The 22,179-nt window shown below is 38.7% G+C and overlaps 1 protein-coding gene across 3 annotated transcripts in view; it reads right to left on the bottom strand.

Moving 5' to 3' along the window:
• Positions 1-22,179, bottom strand: part of TRIM55 (tripartite motif containing 55) — a 44,627-nt gene that overhangs the window by 4,619 nt on the left and 17,829 nt on the right. Inside the window, exons 9-10 of one of the 3 annotated variants that reach the window (XM_081324998.1) lie at positions 19,964-20,248; positions 16,297-16,387 (exon numbers count right to left, since the gene is read on the bottom strand). In XM_081324998.1, coding sequence (XP_081181124.1) covers positions 16,297-16,387; positions 19,964-20,248 — 376 coding nt within the window. The remainder of the gene's footprint in view (positions 1-16,296; positions 16,388-19,963; positions 20,249-22,179) is intronic. The other 2 variants (XM_081324997.1, XM_081324999.1) reach the window with 2 other exon arrangements.

Genomic DNA, 22,179 nt, shown 5'->3' with positions numbered 1-22,179 from the left:
CATTTTTACTTGTTCAATCTTATTCACGCATAACAAAACCAAAAGGTTTTTAAAGTCAGAATTAGTGTTTAAACCTAGATTATTTGGCAATTGCTTCAGTAATAAAGCAGAAACACAGATACCACATATATACATTTGCACTATGAATTAGTTTGAAGAGTTTCCTCTTGGGATTTTTTTATTTCAATGGGTGGCTCATTTTCACATAATTATTTTTTGATATAAGTAATGTGCAACTCATAATTTTTTTTATCAGAATTTTATCAGAATCAAAAAGCTTTACCATATTACTTTGGATGAATGTGCATCTTAACTCTGATGTAAAGAAAACTCTGTATGTCTGGCAGAAGAGAGATATCTGTATTATAAGTACACATTACAGAACTGTCCCTTGGATTATACTAAGTCTTCCCTGGCCTGTTGTCTTCTAAGTTGTATTAAGAATTAAATGTCTAGAACAGGGATGTCAAACTCAATTTCATTGAGGGTTGCATCAGCATCATGGTTGCCCTCGGGGTGTGTGTGGCCAGGGTGTGTGTCGCCTACTGGGTGGGCATGCCTGGAATGTGTGTGGCCTACTGGGTGGGCATGGCCAGCTCTACATTGTTTGCGTCAAGGGTGTCTATGGGGGCCTGGGCAGGAGTGTGACAGATCTGAAGGTCTCTGGAAGAAGGAGATGGGACCGGGGCAAGTGCCAAGGCATGGTCCACTGGAGGAGCCTCACTGTTCCTCAGGCCATGCAGGGGGGGGGCTGGATGGTGGCGCGGAGGTCAAATGCCCAGCCCAGCCCTCAAGCACCCACAGCACTAAGCCCAGCCCCACTTCCCCAAGGGGACGCCCAGCTGCACTTATTTCCTCCTCAAGGCTGCTCCTGCTGTGCTTGCTCTCCTTAGCTCATGATGGGTACAAGGGCAAAGTCAAGAGGGAGGCCCACTCCCTCTCCATGTGAGGAGACCTGGTTTTGTATCCAAAGCTTCCTTAGCAATAGGATGGGTGACACCCCAGGATAGGCCAGGAGGAAGAGGCAAGGGGATGGTGAAAGGGCAGCAGGGAAGGACTAAGGCAGGACTTCCCTCAGACCCTCCCTCTCCTTCCTTCCTTCCTTCCTTCCTTCCTTCCTTCCTTCCTTCCTTCCTTCCTTCCTTTCCTTTCTTCCTTCCTTGAGTGGTGGGAAAATATTTGAGATGAGGGAGGGAGAAAAACAGGCAAGAAACGCAGCTGGGGAAGTGTCATCCTTCGTGAGGAATGAAGAAATGCACCATTGCCTAGAAGTGGCCAGCACATGGCTTTTGCCTACTACACATATCCAGCTTGGTGGGCTCTGGGGGAGGGGATACCGTGAGCAGCATGAGAGTCGATGTTACCTGTGCAATGCTGTCCAGCCCCCAACCTGCCCGGTTTTGGCAGGCAGTGAGGTGCTCTCCTCACAGTGCTGAGAGGCTGAGCCGAGTGGCATGAATCTGAAGAGAAGTGCAACGCTGCCCAGCCCCTAGCCTGCCCGAAGTAGGCAGGGCCATGTGCTGGCCACTTCCAGGCGATGGTGCATTTCTTCATTCCTCACAAAGGGTGATACCTCCCCAGCATGCACCCAGTGGGTGGGGCTGACGTGGCAGGGACTGGTCCCTCGCTGTTTCCAGATGGACTTGTGGGGCTAAGACTGAATGTGTTTCAGCATAGATGGCCACCATGAAATTGTACATTGGCTCCCGGCCGGCCTGGGCCAGGGCCAAGGCAGCAGGGGCCGTTCCCTCACTGTTTCCAGGATGGGTTCGCGGGCCACATGAAACCACTTTGCGGGCTGGATCTGGCCTCTGGGCCTTGTGTTTGACATGTCTGGTCTAGAATGTTCACTGCCACAGCCAATGACTGGGTAATCTGGGAGCTGTAGCCACACTACATTTGAAGCATACTAAGTTGGTAAGTGCACCAGAATGTTATTTTAGAAAATCATTAATAATTCATTCTTAAGAATGTAAACTGTATATGCTGATGAGCCACATAGACCAGTGTTTTTTAATTCATGTTTTGTATTAACAAGAAGAAAAGGAATGCCAAGTCCTGAATATGTGTCCAGGGACTATTTTACTACATTAAAAATGTTACAAATGCTGTTATATTAAAGAATTCAAATCTTATAAAAGTATTGGTGTCAAACTCAGTTCAGAGATTAAAAAATAGTACATTTTACTACTTTGATTTGAATTTCATCTATAAAGTATGTGGAGAATGACACAATGGCAAAGAGATTGAAAGAGGATGACTTAATTATAACAAAATAATGCTTATTAGAGCCCTAAAAGGAAATGCCAGGTGTTAAAGATGGCCTTAGAAAAGCCTGAGGAACATGAGACATTACTGCTGATAACTCCTGGATAATTGAGAAAGTCAAAAAATGCCAAAAAGAAGTGACTATGTACTTTATCAACTACTGGAGAAAGGCCTTTGATTATGTCAATTGTGTCAAGTTGTGTTCAGAAAAATGGGAATCCCAGAACATCTCACCATCCTCATGAGAAACTTATATGCAGGTTAGGAAGGCACAGCATAGACAGAACACGGCAAAACAGACTGGCCCCAGGTTGGCAAAGTGTGACGTCTATAAACTTATATGCTGAATATAAGTTAAAGACAACTAGACTGGAAGATGAGTATGGTTTTAAAACTGGAGGAAGAAATCTCATTAACCTTTGCTATGCTGATGACATACCCTGATAACTGAAAATACAAGAGATCTACAACCTTTAGTAATAAAGAAGCAAAGTACAGAACAATTGAGTAAAATTAAATATAAAGAAGACCAAATTAATAAGAACAGATAGAACAGGGGTCTTCAAACTTGGCTCTTTTATGACTTGTGGATTTCAACTTCCAGAATTCCTCAGCCAGGGATGCTGGCTGAGGAATTCTGGGAGTTGAAATCCACAAGTCATAAAAGGGCCAAGTTTGAAGACCCCTGAGATAGAATAACCACAAATGCAATGAAGATTTGGTATTGGAGAAGAATCCTGAAGATACAATGGACTGCCAAAGAAACAAACTAATGTATCATCAAACAAATCAACCCAGAGTTCTTGAACTTAAGGTCTTACTTAAGGCTCAAATTAATTTACTTCAGACACATTATGTGAAGATTCAGCTGTGAAATCAAATCTTATCTCTCAAATGTATATCTCAGCATTATATCACAAATTATCTACTAATAATTTATTGTGCATATAACAGCTTATTTTTAATAGCAAGGGACTGCTTTCTGGCTACTGACCATTTTCAGGGAGTAGAATGATGTGAAAATCTGAGCTACAGGCAATTCTGATTTCCTGACAATAACTGGGATTGAGAACTAACCATGCCAACTTATGAAGCCAGTTTTGGCAGTTACAGTTGCCAGTATTAGGTTGCAATCACATGATTACCATTTGTGACCCCCCTGCTATCTTCCCCATTGATTTATTGGAAGCCAGCAGAGAAAGTTGCAAATGGAAGTTATGGGACTGTGCGACTCTGCAATTTTATAATTCTGAGCAGGTTGCTGAGCACCTTAACCACGATCACGTGACCACATGGACACTGTGCCAGTCACAACTACAGTACAAGGACCTGTTGAAAGTATCGTTCTCCACTGTTATTGTAAGTTCAAATGGTTGCTGTACAAGTGGACTTTTAACAAGGACTGTCTGTACAAGTTATTTTGAAATTTTTATATAGTTTCTGTTTATACTGCATTGTAATATCCTTCCTTCAACAGAACTTTCTATAGCTCACAACTTCTAGCGAAATAACATAGTTAGAGGCTCAAAAATTTCTTTCCTTATGCCTATTTTTAATTCTCTAGGAGCCAAATGAAATTCTTTTCTTATGAAATAAATTGTTCAACTACATAATTGTAGGCAGGTAAAATATGCACCAGAAAACTCCATCCATCATGAGATTAGCTGTTTAATTCTCAGCAAGGTGGTTGGTCGTGAACTTCTCGCACCCATGGGGACTGACTGTCTCACCAAAATAGATTTTCATTCTATTACAATTAGAGCCATGTGGCAAAAGGATAATGTAATGCTGTTTATTTCACACAACCTTAACAATTCCAAAAATAGTTCAGAGCAAATGAATTCAGTGTTCCTCTTTGTGTGTAGGCTGGGTAAGTTCCCTGAAGGATATAATGTCAGGCATTCTTTAGGAAACTTAAACTAATGGAGAAATCTTTTTCTTTTCTTTTCTTGGAAGAGAATTCTTAAAAAAGACTGTATAACGGGGAAAATCCCTTAGAGGTCACCTGAAAATGGTGCAATTTATTGCATCCCTAATCTAACTCAATGTACTATATAGTGGTTGAAAATGAAATTTTGAATATTTCTGCTAATAATCATGTATAATAATCATATTATATCCTGTATTATTTCTATACACTGATGCCCCAGAGACATCTTGCACACAGGGATGACTTTCATTTGGGAAAGGGAGTTTGGGAGGACAGCAAAGACTTGAGTTGTTCCCATGACCATGTTGTAGCTTGCCATTATGCACTGCTTCCTTCCGCATCACATACTGTATCCAAGGAACCAGACAGGGGAAAAAATCAGTCTCTAGTTGGCCAGTATGCTCTCCAAGCTATTTCAGATGGAACAAATAAATCCCACAATTGCTAGATAATTATTAAGCATTTCGTTCCCATCCAGAATTAAGTAAAAGACTAAATTGTATGGACAGGGAGTATAATTTTTTTTATTACAGGTAGTCCTTGACCTACAACCATTGCTTTAGTGAACATTTGAAGTTACAGTGGTACTGAAAAAAGTGACTTATGACTGTTTTTTACACTTACAACCATTGCAGGGTCATGTGATCAAAATTCACACGCCTGGCAACTGGCGTGTATTTATGGCAGTTGCAGTGATCCTCTGACAACCAAAGTCAATGGGGAAGTCAGATACATTTAACAATCATGTTACCAACTTAACAAAAGCAGTGATTCACTTAATAACTGTGGCAGGAAAGGTTGTATAATGGGGTAAAACTCACTTAACAATTGTCTTGTGTAGCAACAGAAATTTTGAGATTAGTTGTGGTTGTAAGACTACCTGTACTTATTCATATTTTAATCCAATAAAATATCTAGAAATAAACTCAATTGAATATATTTAATTCTACTGATAAATCAACACTGATAAAGTTAATTCTTTACCACTGTGATAATTTAAATCCATCAATTAACTATGTTGTTGTTGTTAGTTGCGAAGATGTGTCCAACCCATCACGACCCCATGGACAACGTTCCTCCAGGCCTTCCTGTCCTCTACCATCTTCTGGAGTCTATTTAAGCTCACGCCTACTGCTTCAGTGACTGCAGTCAGCCACCTCATTCTCTGTCATCCCCTTCTTCTCTTGCCCTCAACCTTTCCCAGCATTAGGCTCTTCTCCAGTGAGTCCTTCCTTCTCATTAGGTGGCCAAAGTATTTGAGTTTCAACTTCAGGATCTGGCCTTCTAAAGAGCAGTCAGGGTTGACCTCCTCTAGGACTGACTGGTTTGATCGCCTTGCAGTCCAAGGGACTCGCAGGAGTCTTCTCCAGCACCATAGTTCAAAGGCCTCAATTCTTTGGCGCTCAGCCTTTCATATGGTCCAACTTTCACAGCCATACATGGCAACTGGGAAGACTATAGCCTTGACTATATGCACTTTTGTTGGCAGGGTGATGTCTCTGCTTTTTAGTGTGCTGTCTAGATTTGCCATGGCTTTCCTCCCCAGGAGCAAGTGTCTTTTAATTTCTTGGCTGCAGTCCCCATCTGTGGTGATCTTGGAGCCCAGGAAAATAACTATCTCCAGTTATTTTCAAATAGGCCCTTACTGTTGATTTTTGACAAATCAAAACTGAATTATTGCTCCTGTTCTAGACTATGCTCATTAACTATTTTACAGAATATGCCTAGACACTACTGGCAAATCAATTGCCATAAAAATAATGTGGACTAATTGGTGGATTAACTGGCTGTTTGTTTAATGTATATTAAGTGGGTTTTGTGTTGTATGAAGTAAACTACAAAGAGCTGCAAGAATAAACTTTCTCTCATTGAAGAAAAGAAGGGCAGATATCCCTGCAGTGACGCAGAACAAAGTCTAAGTCTGCCACTTAGGAAGCAGACAGCACTTTAAAATATAGATTGCTCTCTGAAAAGGCCTGATGAATGAGACCCATTAACATTTCAGATTATGACTCATAGCAGAGTTTGTACCATGGATTCATTGGATCAAATAACAAAGACTGAATAATTTGTTGCGTTTGGATGCAGGGATCATTTGATCATGAATGAATGACTGAGTTGAGATGTTTAAAATATTCTAGGAGGGACCCATAAAAACTGCAGAGACCCTGTATGAGCTGTGGAAATCAGCCCAATTTTGTAAGAGCTCTGTAAACAGAGCATCTTGTTGAGACAATCACATTCTTATTTCTTGAAGTCACATAATGGTTGGAAAGAGTTCACAATATGCTGTACATTATCTTCTCTAATTTCCAGTTATTTTCAACTTTTGATCTCATTTGCCTGAGATGTGCTTTCTGCCCACTCTTATTCTGATATGAGTACTGGTAGATGAGAAATGCAAGAACTGTATCCTTGCTCAGCAGTTATGTTCAGAATGGCTAATAACATAATAAAGATAGTTGATTAAGGCTACAGTGCTGTGGTCTAAAGGCCCCTGGGAGATTCTCCATGAGCTTCTTGATATATCCAAATTCTCCATTAAAGAATGAGGGGAGAGAAAATAATTCCTATTTTAAAGAAAAACTGCCTTCCAAATGCCTGAAAAGTTTCTTTTGCTCTCTGATGCTGCTCAAGTTCTCGCCAACAGAGATAAAGAGAAGTGATCCAAGTTGCAGGAGGAGTTAAGAAAGACTTGGATCTACAGCATGGACAGTACCAAAAGGCAAAACGATATGACACTGGAAGATGAGCCCCTCAGGTTGGAAGGCGTCCAATATGCTACTGGGGAAGAGCAGAGGGCTAGTACTAGTAGCGCCAGAAAGAATGAAGCGACTGGGCCAAAGCCGAAAAGATGCTCAGCTGTGGATGTATCTGGTGGTGAAAGGAAAGTGCGATGCTGTAAAGATTTTTTCTCCATAGGAACCTGGAATGTAAGATCCATGAATCAAGGCAAGCTGGACGTGGTCAAACAAGAGATGACATCGACATCTTAGGAATCAGCGAACTAAAATGGACAGTAATGGGTGAATTTAATTCAGAGGACCATCAGGTATACTACTGAGGGCAAGAATCCCTCAGAAGAAATGGAGTAGCCTTCATAGTCAATAAAAGAGGAGGAAAAGCAATACTGGGATACAATCCCCAAAATGACAGAATGATCTCAGTTCGAATCCAAGGCAAACCTTTCAATATCACAGTAGTCCAGGTCTATGCCCCAACCACCGGTACTGAAGAGGATGAAATTGACCGGTTCTAAGAAGCCCTACAGCACCTTATAGAACTAACACCAAAAAATGATGTTCTTATCATCATGGGGGATTGGAATACTAAAGTAGGAAGCCAAAAGATAACCGGAATAACAGGCAAGTTTGGCCTTGGAGTACAAAATGAAGCAGGGCACAGGCTGATAGAATTTTGTCAAGAGAATATGATGGTCATAGCAAATACTCTTTTCCAACAACCCAAGAGATGGCTCTACACGTGGACATCACCAGACGGTCAACACAGAAATCAGATTGACTATGTGCTTTGCAGCCAAAGATGGTGAAGCTCTATACAGTCAGTAAAAACAAGACCAGGAGCTGACTGTGGCTCAGACCATGAGCTTCTCGTTGCAAAGTTTAGGCTTAAACTGAAGAAAGTAGGGAAAAGCACTAGGCCACTCAGGTATGAATTAAATCATATCCCTGTTGAATATACAATAGAGGTGACAAATAGATTTAAGGAATTAGATCTTATAGACAGGAGTGCCTGAAGAACTATGGACAGAGGTTTGCAACATTGTACAAGAGGTAGCAACTTGTTATGGAATTTATTGTGCAGAGGTCTCCTTGTGCTACCAAAGAGTTGCACAGACAAGGAAGGGCACTGAGAGCAGTAAAAGTCACACACAGAAATACACTGAGTTCTAAAAGCAAAAAGTATTTTACTTTGAGGTGGTGTAAAAACATAAATGCACAGTCAAAAATAAACAGTCCAAGTAGCAATCCAAAATACAAAGTCTTCTTACCGGTCCAGAGGTCAATACACAGTTTAGGTTACAACAGTAGTAAACCAACAGCAGAGCAAAAACAGTAATAGTAGAGATCAGTGAATTCAGAGAGAGAAAGAAGCTACGTTCCTAGCTTCCTCTTATGGCCATGAGAACACTTACACACCCATTGGCCAATTAACAACTTAAAGACATAGCATTATGGTTAATATATTTTCAACCCAACATTGTAGGCTAGCACCATATGCCTAACATTCTCCCCTTTGGGTAGAATAATATATAACTCTTACAATCTTATGCACATTCTTTCACAATTAGCATTGTGTTTCACAGCACTTTGTACCTTCGTAAAATGGTCTGCAATATTTACATCAGATGAACAATACTCTAGCTTTATTAATTTATCCTTGACACATTGTCTGACATTTAAATAACGAAGATCAGTATGTTTAGATCTTGTTCTTACTGCAGCATTATTAGCCATCTTTATTGCAGCTTGATTGTCCTCATACACAATAAATGGATCATTTGCATTTAAACCCATATCTAACAATAATTGTTTGTACACTAGCAGTTCTGTACATAACACTGATAGACATGAAAATTCAGCCTCCATTGTAGATAAGCTTATGTGTTTTTGCCTAATGGACTTCCATCCAATCAAAGAATCACCCAACATTACAGCCAACCCTGAGGTAGATTTACGACTGTTTGTATCAGAGGCAAAACTCGCATCTGCATATGCAGTAAGGATTAACTCACGATTTGGCTCTAGATATAACGAGTAGTGAATAGTCTGCTTCAAATACCTTAATACCCGTTTAGCTGATTGCCAGTGTCTAACAGTTGGATTATTGTTGTACCTAGCTAATTGATTTACACAGTAAGAAATATCAGGTCTAGTCCAATTACTCAGATACATAAGACTTCCTATCAAAGATTGGTACATAGTCTTATCAAATACAGGACTCTCCACATTAGTGTCCTTAAAATCCATAGCCATCGGAGTTTTTGCTGGTTTACACATTTCCATATTGTATCTCTTTAATAACTGAGATATTTTACTGGCTTGCGACACCTTAAAACCCCTATTCGTTTTCACAATATCTAACCCCAAATAGTGGCTAATTTCTCCAAGATTTCTAATTGTGAATTTATTTTGCAATCTTGAAATGATAGTTTGTGCTTCTAACTCAGTTTTTGTTATTATTGCAATATCATCTGTGAATAATAAAATAAAAGATAATGCTCCGTTGTGTTCCCTTCTAAACAAACAAGGATCAGCATTACTGGCTACAAAACCTATTGCACTTAACTCATTTACTATACATTTGTTCCACTCATAGCCTGATTGTTTCAATCCATAGAGGCTTTTCTTTAATTCCCAACAATCATGGTCTCTATCACTGGTCAATCCTGGTGGTATTCTTAAATAAATAGTATGTTGCAATGGAGCATGTAGATATGCAGTTTCAACATCTACATGGTTAACCATATATTGGTTTTTAGCCGCCCATACTAAAGCTGCTCTTAAAGTAGTTGCCCTTAGACTGGGTGCAAACACTTCGTCATAATCCTCAGTAGTTTGGGCAAAACCTTGTGCAACCAAACGTGCCTTATGGGTTATAGTTCCATCTACACCCTTCTTTATTTTATATATCCATTTACAACCTATAGCTTGCTCACCAGGTGGCAGTTTTGCTTTCTGATAAACCTTAAGATTCTGCAAAGACTTCAACTCCCTGTTCATTGCAGCTTTCCATGATGCCTGTTCTTTTTCAGGATACATCCTGATCTCATCATAGTTAGAAGGCTCTACACTAACTTGACATACTATACTAGCTTCATAGCGATCAGGTGGATGTCTGATACGCATTGAACGCCAAGGAATTACAGGGCTTTGAATTTCTGACTCCTTTCCTTCCTCTGATTCCTCTATTATCTCCCCTATCTCCTCTTCATCTTTTATATTTACAGGAGATGCATTATCATTACTAGTTACGTTATCAGAGGAGTCCTCAAACACTAGAGGATCAGTATTAACAGTTACTTGCTCTAACCTATCCCAACCAACGTGCTCAAGGAACTTTGCACTAGCACTGTTATATACATTAGTTGTGCCTCGTTCCCAGAAACGATAGGATCTGTGATTAGCTTCGTAACCTACGAAGTATAATTGCCTAGCCCTATGTTGGCCTTTACTCCTGAGTTGTGCAGGAATGTGGACCCAAGCTGGGGTGCCAAATGTGTGCAGGTAATCAAGGTTTGGTCTTCTACCATGCCATATAGTATATGGTATTTTACCAGTAGAAGTATTAACAACTATATTCAGAACATGGTTTGCACATTTTGCTGCCTCCCCCCACAGTCTATCTGTTAAGCCAGAATCTCTTAACATGGTTCTAATCATGGCTTGTAACGTTTGCCCACGTCTCTCAACAAATGCATTATGTTGAGGCCTATATGGGGCTGAACGTTTATGCTCAATACCAGCTGATTGTAACATATCAACAAAACGCTTATTTGTAAATTCAGTACCATTATCAGTAATTATGCACTGAACCTTTCTCTTTGTTTTTCTCTCCACGAACTTCAGCCAGTTTGCAAATTGTTCGAAAGTGTCTGCCTTTGACTTAAGCAGATAACAAAATCCATATCTAGAGTAGTGGTCCAATATACTTAAAATATAACATGACCCTCCTAAACTTGGTTTCATGGGTCCAATTAAATCAGCAAACACAACTTCCAAAGGTACAGTTGTTTTGAAGCTGTTTAACCTGTTTGCAGGAGTTGCCTTGCTCTTTTCCTGATTACAGGCATTGCAATTCAAATACTTACTACATGGCTTCAGTTTAACTCCCTCTACTAATTCCACTGTTTTACGTAGTGAGTTAAAGTTTACATGCCCTAACCGCCTATGCAATAAATGTATACATTCATCATGTGGCTTCTTGTTCTCACATATTGAGTTAGCTTTAACTGTACTAACCTGGTTACTTGTGAGAACGAATAAACCATTTTTCAAATTTGCAGTTACACAGGTTCCATTCCTCTCAATAGTGCATTGCTCCCCTCTGAATGTTACCACAAACCCAACCTTAACCAATTCCCTTACAGATAACAGGTTGAATCTTAGTTTAGGTATATATAACATAGGTAACTGTTCATCAATGCATGGACAATAGGAATTACCTTCACCAGAGGCCTTCATCCTCCAACCGTTTGCTAGTGAAACATATTGGTTGCTGTTTTTCATAGTAATAAACCTCTTTTTCACTTTAGTAATGCATTGTGAAGCCCCACTATCAACAACCCACAATTCATTATTTCTGGATGTTGGTTCACCAGAAATAGCCAAACCAATGCCCTTCTTAGCCTTCCCAAATCATATCCCTGTTGAATATACAATAGAGGTGACAAATAGATTTAAGGAATTAGATCTTATAGACAGGAGTGCCTGAAGAACTATGGACAGAGGTTTGCAACATTGTACAAGAGGTAGCAACTAAAACCATCCCAAAGAAAAAGAAATGCAAGAAAGCAAAATGGCTGTTTGAGGAAGCTTTGTAAATAGCTGAGGAAAGGAGGGAAGCGAAAGGCAAGGGAGAAAAAGAAAGATACGCCCAATTGAATGCAGAATTCCAGAGAATAGCTAGAAGAGATAAGAATGCCTTCTTAAATGAACAGTGCAAAGAAATAGAAGAAAACAATAAAATAGGGAGGACCAGAGATCTCTTCAAGAAAATTGGAGAGATGAAGGGAATGTTTCATGCAAAAATGGGCATGATAAATGACCAAAATGGCAGGGACCTAACAGAGGCAGAAGAGATTAAGAAGAGGTGGCAAAATTACACAGAAGAACTACACAAGAATGAGCTTAACGTCCCTGATAATCACAAACTGGTCTAATTGACTTTTGTTTTCCACACTCACACTATATTATATGTATAACCTAGGAAGGAAGGAAGGGAGGGAGGGAAGGAATGTCACAGACAATAGCCAGCAAATATGGATGAAACCAGAGCAGGAACATTCTCAAAAGAAATGACGACTAAATGAGCCTGGAATACTTGAAAATATAACGGTACCACAATAAAACAGATGGCTGAGGGATGACATAAAAAGTGGAGAGTAGGCCAAAGGGGTACAATGTGCATTCCTTGTACCCACATACAACTGATTTTAAGGCAAAAGGCAGAAGTCAACAATTCTGAGGAAAAGATGTGGTATTAAAAAAAAGAGACTTGTTATTGTTACATTATATTATTTAATAAGCAATTTAGGAGATGACAAGCTATTTTAAGGAAGCAATTTAACAGAAACCAGAATTCAATATTTTTCAGATTTCAATGAAATAAAATAAAAAGGCAAGGTCAGCCCACTGCAATTTCATTTTAAGAGGAAATCCCTCTCTTCCATTATTTTGGGTATAATTACTAAAAAAAGTTCTGAACTCAGATGCCGGAAGGTATGCTGTGACTCATAGTCTGTAGATGTAACTATTAAATGCTAAAGGAAGGAATCACTGACAAAATTAATTACAACAACACCATTGCCTTGAAATGTTACAAAATACTTGGTCTTTGCAACAGCTTTTCACTGGTGTTATTGAATCATATGAGCAATTTCCAGAAATCAGAAGTGAAGACTAAATTAAAAAAGAAAAACTCAGGAATACACTTCCAGATTTAAAAGACATGCTACATTACATTGAAAAGTGTATCTTAAGCACCAATATGTGAGTATTTTTTCAAAAACTGAAACCTTCAGGGGGCAATTGATTAGAGAAATAGGAAAAAAAGTTGCTGTCTGTATCTTTTTCCCCATTACTTCCCTTACCATCTATAGCCAGAACAAGCCCAACTTTCAAACTCCATATGGAAATGAAAAGAAGATTAGGGTGCAAATAAAGCAAGCAAATGGTAAGCTAACTCTACTCCTTATCCTTCCTCTGCTTGCTATGGGGAATAGGCCATAGTTACCTCCTTATGTTGTTCTTTTAAAGATTGAATAAAGATAATTATAGTTAAATAGATTATATGTAAAATCTAGTGTTCACCTTAAAGCTTGAAATAAGGGATTTCATTCCATCATGGAATGACCATCTCTGCCTCTGGATATAAAAAGAAAATTTAAAATGAAAGGGCAGTGCCAGTTTAAAGGGGGAGCCAGATTTTTTATTTAAGTATCTACTGAAGAAGGAACACATTGTTGTTTTAGATTGTTTCTCTGTTAACCATTTAGAGTGTTTTCTTGCATCACCAAAATATTGCTGGGGAAATATAAAGCTTATCATTGTTAGATCAGCACATTGATGGTTCAATGATACTGAACAGGCTATAAAGCACTGGTAGGGATATTTTCTATACTTAATTGCCACAAAATTTATGGCTTAATTTCAAAACCATGCAGCATGGCATTACTGTGTTACTTATTTTAAAACAAACTTTCATGAAGTTTTGCTCCTACTGAGACTCTTAAAAGCAACCAGAGTTTTAAAAGGTTCTTTATTTTTTTTATATGCAAAAAAGATAAAGCGCTCATAAAACACTTTTGATGGATTAAGTCTGGAAAGGTTGAAGCACTAAAAGCTTCTTTTAAAATTGAACCCTAAAATGTTCATTAAAACAGTGAACTTATTTGAGCTGATTTTGGAATTGAGAGCCTGCAGCTTAGAAAACTTAAAAAATGTAATCACAATTTATCTCTTGAAACTCAAATGTAGCATGGTATTAATTCACTGTCTGATCTTTCAGTCCTTTCTTTTAATGATCTTATTAGCCAGCATGCACTTGAAGTACAACCGCACGGTTAGCAGTTGTCTGAGATTTAGCATAAAGTTGACTCCTTTAACACTTGGCATGCTCCATCTCCTAGTCACACATTTTTAAAATGTTAATTCCAAATAAAATATCCATTTTGCAACTGTGGTAAACATCTACTATGCTATATGACCAAGGGAAGAATGATGACGGGAAGATGGAATTAGAATGGGGAATACTTACAGTAAAATGGAAAACAGCACTAACAAAAGAAATTAGTTTCCTTGTTAATTGTAATAAGAAACTGTTTAAGAAGACACAAGTGATGTGAACCATAAATAGAACCACAGTTCTAATAGAATTAACTGTTTCGTATTGATTTTTTAATGAATTTATAATCTGCTTTATAATTTTAGTAGTTTGGAAATGCTTATATAGAGATATGGACTTTGCAAAAGACATGTTTAAAATTTTTGTAACATAAATTTGATTTTTTCCAATAGTTGACATCATTAAGAGGTTAACAAACATTCAATTCAATGCATCTAATAATGTTACTATGCAGACAGTTACAAAAATCTGTATCTATGAATTATATAACTGGCATTTCCATTGCTCTTAACAAGTCAATCAATTAGGCTTGAGTATATCACCATGAGACATGAAATAATAAATTCCTTAACATGTACGTAGCTTTATGAGTAGCTATCTATTATGCTTGAAATAAACCCAGAAAAATATAGTTCCAATAGAAGAGAATATATATAGCTCAGGGTTGAACTGTGGAGTCATCAGTTACTAAGCTTCATTGATTTTCAAGATATCATAACCACAAACGTTGCATTTTGGAAGAACTCTCTCTCTCTCTCTCTCTCTCTCTCTCTCTCTCTCTCTCTCTCTCTCTCTCTCTCTCTCTCTCTCTCTCTCCCTCCCTCCCTCCCTCCCTCCCACCCTCCCTCCCCTCCTCTTCTTCCCTCTCTCTATCCTTAGAAAGTCCAAAATTCGCAAAAACTGAAAAGGAGCATGAAGTATTAATGTAAGTTGAACTGAGTCTACAATAGCAATATTATAGCACTATAAAACTTGGAAGTGCTATAAACATTTCAAATAATTGTGTTGGTCAACTACATGAAAATCATCTTGTAATAATAAAATAGTATCATTGTTAGGACTAGCTAAAAGACTACCAAACAATGACAAATATTTAGCAACTCTGCAAAGATTATTAAGCAAAACTAGTTAATTAAATGGCATGAGGGTTTTTTTAAAAAAAAGATGAAGGGCATGGTAGAAACCCCCTCCCTTCCATCTAGACTTCCTAATCTTTTTTAAAATGGACCAAGCCACCAAATGTCAGCATCAAAGAGCATCTGAAGGAATTGATTCTACTCAATTCTTACCATAAAACATATGGTTTGTCTCCAGAACATGTCCTGGCAATCAGCAACAGTGTTTCAGCATTGTGTTGCAAGCTCTGTCCCTTTTCTGTGTATGTTATGATGTTGCACAGATGTTTAGGCTGGTTAATATTTGAATGGGAGACTGTCAGAAAATCCCAGAAAATCTCCAATTTCCAATGGAAAGTCAGTAAAGTATATTCAAAATATGATTTCATGGTTACTATAACAAAAAGCTGATCTATAAAATTTGGAGGGAAATCAGGGAATGTGAAATGCATGCAAAGGACAACATGTTTAATACTTCCCCTTGATAGGAAACCTCCTGCTTATAGTAAATGAACGCACTAAGGAGAAGATTAGATTTAAAATTAGGGAGCAAGGACATGTTGGTTGGGTTCACTTAACATGCTAAGCCATAATGTGGTTAGTGTGATGTGTGAACCCATTCATAATTTCAATCATGTAGTCCTCTCTGTTTTGAAATATTTTTTTTCATGACAAGAGGAAAAATACAGAAGTAGTTGGCTATAAGGGACAAATAATGTTGCTTCCCAAGGTCTTCTGTGCTGAGAATAATCTGCATACATTTGGCAATCATTAAGATGCCTATTTATGTGGAAATTGCTCCTTGTTACACCCACCATTTAAAACATCTTCAGAAATGCTGACATATAAGTCCATGGGATTAATATGGGATTGCCAAGATCTTTTTTTTTCTTTTACTACAACTACAAGCTCTTATTTTTTAATCATGCACTGTAACATCCAGGATAACATTTCAGAGAAGGGAAAAATGAGGAGGAAAAGCTTTAGAGCATTAATGACATGATAGCATGGTCCTTTTAGATGAAAAAATGAGATCTTTGTTTCTTAAACTACCTGCAGGCATTGCTAAAGAAAAGGCTGGTGCTGTTAGTTGAGATAAAACAAAACAGTTCCTACCCCTTAAAGAAAAAACCATGTACTGAATCTGATTCCAGATATGGTGCAGTAAGATAAGAAAAGCCAAAACTGATATGCAGAATGTCAACCCCTGTGAGGAAATAATAAAACACGATTTCACTAATGTCACCAAAATCATCTGCTCATAACTGTTGAGCCAGGTGAAGAAGACATTCCACTCTCAGTATACATTGTGCCCAGTTTTTAAAATGCCCATATCAAGTAGACTGTGCCAGTTTAGTCCTTGTAAGAAGCACGTACAAACTAAAATGTCAGGCAACAATAAAGACCCTCAACTTAGAATATCTTGTTCAGTCTTTGCCTGCCCCAATTTGAGCTAAAGAAATTAAAATGCTGGCAGAGACCCAGCAGTAATTAGGGTGAACTCTCTGAATAGGAGTGAATTGACTCAGTAGGGGCTACACCATGGACAGAACCTCAAATTTATTAAAATGACACATATTGTGGTTTGTTTGGCTTTGGTTTATAGTCTGAATCCACTCACCCAAACTGATAAAGTGGGCCTTCTGAGCAGACACACCTAAAAAGGGCTTCCTTCCTCACAAAAAGATCCTCCTAGCTCTGGTACATTTCTGTGTGATTCTCAGTTCTGATCTCAGTAGGATCTTGATTCAAAGCTTTGCACTGATAGGTCCCTAGCACATTTATATGGCAATTTCAAAAGCACCAATAAGAGGTATAATTATACAGTGATACACTATACCAGGGGTAGGCAACCTCGGCTCTTTTATGACTCATGGACTTCAACTCCCAGAATTCCTGAGCCAGCTTGGCTGGCTCAGGAATTCTGGGAGTTGAAGTCCATGAGTCATAAAAGAGCCGAGGTTGCCTACCCCTGCACTATACTATATGGTAAGCTGCCCAGATTCATTTGGATAGGGAGATGGGCAGCATATAAACCAACCAACCAATCAAACAATCAAAACCCAACCAAACAAATGTGAATTAAATAAAAGGGGCTGTACCTGGGAGCAAACTATTTGGGGCAAAAGCTGTTGTCAGTGCCCCATTCTGAGGAGACCAGATGGCCACCAGCAGCATGGTGGCTAGCCACTTCATCTGCCAAAAGGTATTGACACAAGCATGACCTACGGCCAGGCAAGTAAGTGGCTCTGCTTTCAATACTCTTGGGTAGGTTCTTTATTTTGGGCAAGAGAACCCTGTTCAGCAATAGTAGCAGAGAAAGCCAAACAGTTTTTTTTTAACCAGAGTCTACCCATAGTGGTGACCTTGGTACTCTGCTCTATTCCTGGTTCTGAAATCCTATGGCCTGAAGTATAAGACAGGTGTAAATACAAACAGATAAAATTAAAGAATGTGGCTCTTGAATTATATTTTATCTTAATCTTTATATGCACTACATAAATGAACTGTTAGTGAATCATTTAAAATAATAGGTCTCAAGATCTTCACCCATACAAAAATGAGTTTATGATAATAATTGTTTGTATATGGAACTTGGAACTTTGTCTCAGCATAACTCTTTTATCTGAGAACTACATAAGGAGATTTGTTTGGAATCAGTGAAGATGAAATCTTAACTTTCCACTACAACTGGAGCTGGTTTTATTAACATACCATCAGTGTCAAAGCCATTAGCATCCTTTTGCAAATGCGCTAAATTATACTTCAGCCCAATCATTTCTTTTCTGAAATAAGCCCCTTTGAACTCAGTGTGATTTTCTCTTAATATCATTAGTTATTTCATAAGGTTAGATCCAAACATGCCAATTTGACAGTGAAAAATATTCCTTCCACTTAAAGAGGCAAATGAATCCAGGGGAGGCTGTCCATTTGAGGAAAATGGTGGGGAAGCATGTTTTGCTGACTCATTTTTTTTTACAGAATCATGTACTGTGGTGGAAAGGTACATCAGAGGACATCTGGCCCAACCCCCTGCTTAGTGCAGGATCTGCTAAAGCCCGGTTCAGTTCTAGAAATGCTTTCCATAGTGTTTTAGAGAGAGAAAACCTCCAGAGCAGTATTTCAATAGTCTAGTGAATTGGAAAGAATAAAAGGAACCGGAATTCAGTGATACATACTCAGCAGGGCAAAGTTCTTAATCTGTCTAATTTAAACATAAACACACGATTCAAATGAAAATTTGTTTTGGTATTTTCATGAATTACCATGAATTTGAATTATATACTTTCAGTTCTCCCCTGCATTTTCGCATAATCCTAGAACTGTTTTCAGAGCTTTTATTAAGATAGCTTTTATTGATATAGCAATAGCAATTAGATTTATATACTGCTCCATATTGTTTTACAGCATTCTCTGAGTGGTTTACAAATGTCAGTATATGCCCCCAACTATCTGGTCCTCATTTTACCAACCTTGGAAGGCTGAGCTGTTCAGGATCAAACTCCTGGCTACGGACATAGTTAGAAGGCTGCATTCTAACCACTGTGCTACCTGGGCTCCTCAATATGGAGGCCATTTTTTTTCAAGAATTCCCATATAATTTTTCTATGTAGGATTTTATGGAGAGAGGATAGCTGCATAGAACTCATCATTTCTCAAATTCATGTTTAAAGATCTAGAATCATTTGGACATTCTTGAGATCCCAGCCAGGTCACCTTGATGTATAGAATCACATATATATCTGTTTCATATAGACTGCAAATACAATTGGCTTCTGTAATCAGAACTATCGGGCAACTCCCAAAGCAAGCATTCCAACAGAGACCTCATAATCAAGACATATTCCTGATCTTGTTGTTGCAACTTCAGTTCTTGCCCAAGCATAAAAGAGGGGCAGCCTAAAACTGTCCTCCTTTCCAAAAGTAATGCAAATTGGACCCAGAGGATAGTGGAAACCAGAGACCTAAGAATGGCATTGGAAAAGCCAGCTTCTTTGGTGAGGGGGTGGGGGGTCAGTTAGCACTACTTATCTATAAATTCTCCAAATCTGGAGTTTGTTTGAGGACAGCTACGCAAAACAACTATGCAACAATGGTTGCTAATAATGTGCCTTGGAGAGTGAAGCTATTATATGTAAAATTTTTGTAAAGTGTTTGACTAGGGACACTTCTTTACTAAAACTTTGTAGCATTGGCCAGTGTCCTTCAAATAGTGTTGTGTTTACTACTATGCCCAGAGGTATTTCAAAGGCACTATAAATTACGAGTGAGGAAATTGCCTAGTCATTGATTCCCAAAATAATGCTGTCCACTAAAGGTATTGCACAATAAGCAAGAATGTCATGTGCATCATTGTATGAAAGACACACATCATATTGCTGGCATCACATTGCTGGCATCAGTTGCAAAGTGATCTCATGAAGCATCTGATGTCATTGCCCCCTCTTGTGAATGCCTACATCTTCTACATGTGTCAAATTGCAGTTCCTAGTATCCCTTGGTATTTTCTGGAGTATTATGTCAAGAAAGGCTCATTGGTTTTAAAAGCTAGTATATGTACTGCAAATACTATGATTGGCACCTGAAGTAAAAATTTACATAACTGTGTATGTCTAAGAATGTAGCCTTCCTTTTCCAATTTCCTTTTAAGATTTCATTGGGATTTTATGTGGCTGAATTGGCATATATTAGAGTTAACGAGGTACTAACATAATTTCCTTCATAAAAGTACTATTTCATACAAAATCATGGTTGAATGCAATGTACTCAAAGTTATACTAACCTGTGAAATATCTGTAGATGGGTTAACTTCCTTACCACACACAGCAGAATTTGTATTTGCAGAAGCTGCTTCTGGAGCCTCTGTCTTCTTGACATTCACTTCTACAGGAATGGAAGGCCCTACCTGCCTACTTTCGATCACTGGAGCTGGATTTGAATTGCTTGTTTGTCGTGGTGGTGCTTTATACCAACTAGGGTAGAAGAAGGGATCAGATGGCTCTCCATTTGACTGTAGTCCACTTTCTACTAGCCCAGGCTGTGGTGTAGTAGTGTCCACAATTTTATCCTTAGTAGGAAAGATTAAAAAAAGAAAAGGAAAAAATAGAAAGCATATTATTTGAGGTGTTTATTTTTGTCTTCTATCTCTTCCCATCTTTCTCTCTGAAAGTTTAAGTTTAAGTTTAAGTTTATTTGATTTCTATACCGCCCTTCTCCCGAGGGACTCAGGGCGGTTCACAGGGCATATATAAATAGCAGTACAAAAATTAAAAAGAAATTAAACCAATGCCCAATTAAAATACAACAACAATAAAATAGTAAAAAAAAACCATTAAAAAACCCATATTCCCCCATCAGGCCAGACCAGATAGTTCAAATAAGTGGGTCTTCAGCCCGCGGCGGAAGGAGCGAAGGTCCGATGCCATCCGGAGTTCAACCGGCAGTTGGTTCCATAATGCCGGAGCACCCACAGAGAAGGCCCTCCCCCTGGGGGCCACTAGTTGACATTCCCTGACCGAAGGCACCCTGAGGAGGCCCTCTCTGTGGGCACGCACAGGGCGGAGGGGAGTTGACGCCGGCAGCAGGTGGTCCTCAAGGTATCCCGGACCCATGCCATGTAAGGACTTAAAGATCATAACCAAAACCTTGAACCTCACCCGGAAGACAACTGGTAACCAATGCAGCTCGCGGAGCTAAGGTGTAACATGGGAGTACCGGGAAACTCCCAAGACAACTCTCGCGGCCGCATTCTGTACCAGTTGGAGCCTCCGAGTGGTCTTCAAGGGAAGCCCCATGTAGAGAGCATTGCAGTAGTCCAGGCGAGAGGTCACGAGCGCATGAGTGACCGTACACAGGGCATCCCGGTCCAGATAGGGCCGCAACTGGCGCACCAGGCGAACCTGGGCGAAAGCCCCCCTAGGGCAGCATCATGAAAATATATATTTTAATTTTCAATACTTGATATTGATTATTGAAAAATGCAGCAGATCTTAGGGCTTTACTATACTTATCTCCAACCAGAACACAACACATGACATAAACATGTCCTGGCAACATCTTTTTCTATTATTTCCCCACGAAGTTTGCTTCATGTTGACCCTATCCATGAATGCTTTCTACCTTATTCCAATATCACACAAGTGCAGCCGCAAGGGGTCATCTTTTAAACTTGTCCTGTTATTCTCTCTCCATTTTTCCTTTTATGTTAGTTTGTATTTTAATGTTTGGTTTTGAAATTTAATAAAGACTTTTTTTTTAAAAAAGTGTAAAATCTGTTAGTCATCACTTCCCATTACCATGCAAGGAATACAGATGATTTCAGCAATTTGAAACAGAAGAAATAGAGACAGGACAAGAATTGGCAATGGGAACAGCCAAGGTCAAGCCAGTATAATTTTCTGCCAATTGAAGGATCAGGGGATAACACTTTAACTCAGCAGTGGGGAATTAAAGTTCATATAGTATCAAACTAAGGAAGCGGTAAACTCAGCTTGATAGTTGTTAAATACACCATCTGCAGCCAAAGTAAAAAAAACACCCCAAAACACTAAGGTTTTAAATCTTTTTGTTAAATTCTGATTCTACTAGTTATTTTATTAATGATTATTATATTATTTTATTTTACATAATGTTAGTTTTTAAATCCTCTGTTGGTTTTTATTTTTTCTAGGCAATAGGGTACAGCTTTATTTTAAGATGACATTAACAGAAATTATAGTTTTAAAAGTACTGTATCAGAACAGAAAGAGCAAGATTGGCTAAGTGAGTTTTGTTTTCTACTGCTACTGGATTTTTAAATTATGCTTTAAGTAAAATTTTAAGGGCTGAATCCAATGGTGGACTTGTGTATGCAGAAAGATGAGGTTTTCAGTTTTCACTGATATCTTTACCTACTGCAACCTTCAGGGTAGGAATATGTTAATTGACAATTCCCAGAGAGCAAGAAAATTCTAGGAATTTTATCAACATACTCAAAATGCCAAAAATTGGGGAAGACTG

This window comes from Vipera berus, assembly GCF_964194415.1.
Source record: "Vipera berus genome assembly, chromosome: 3".
In the NCBI taxonomy this organism is placed as follows: Eukaryota; Metazoa; Chordata; class Lepidosauria; order Squamata; family Viperidae; genus Vipera; species Vipera berus.
Note: the sequence above shows the minus strand (reverse complement) of the source record. Positions and strands in the feature narration are given on the sequence as shown.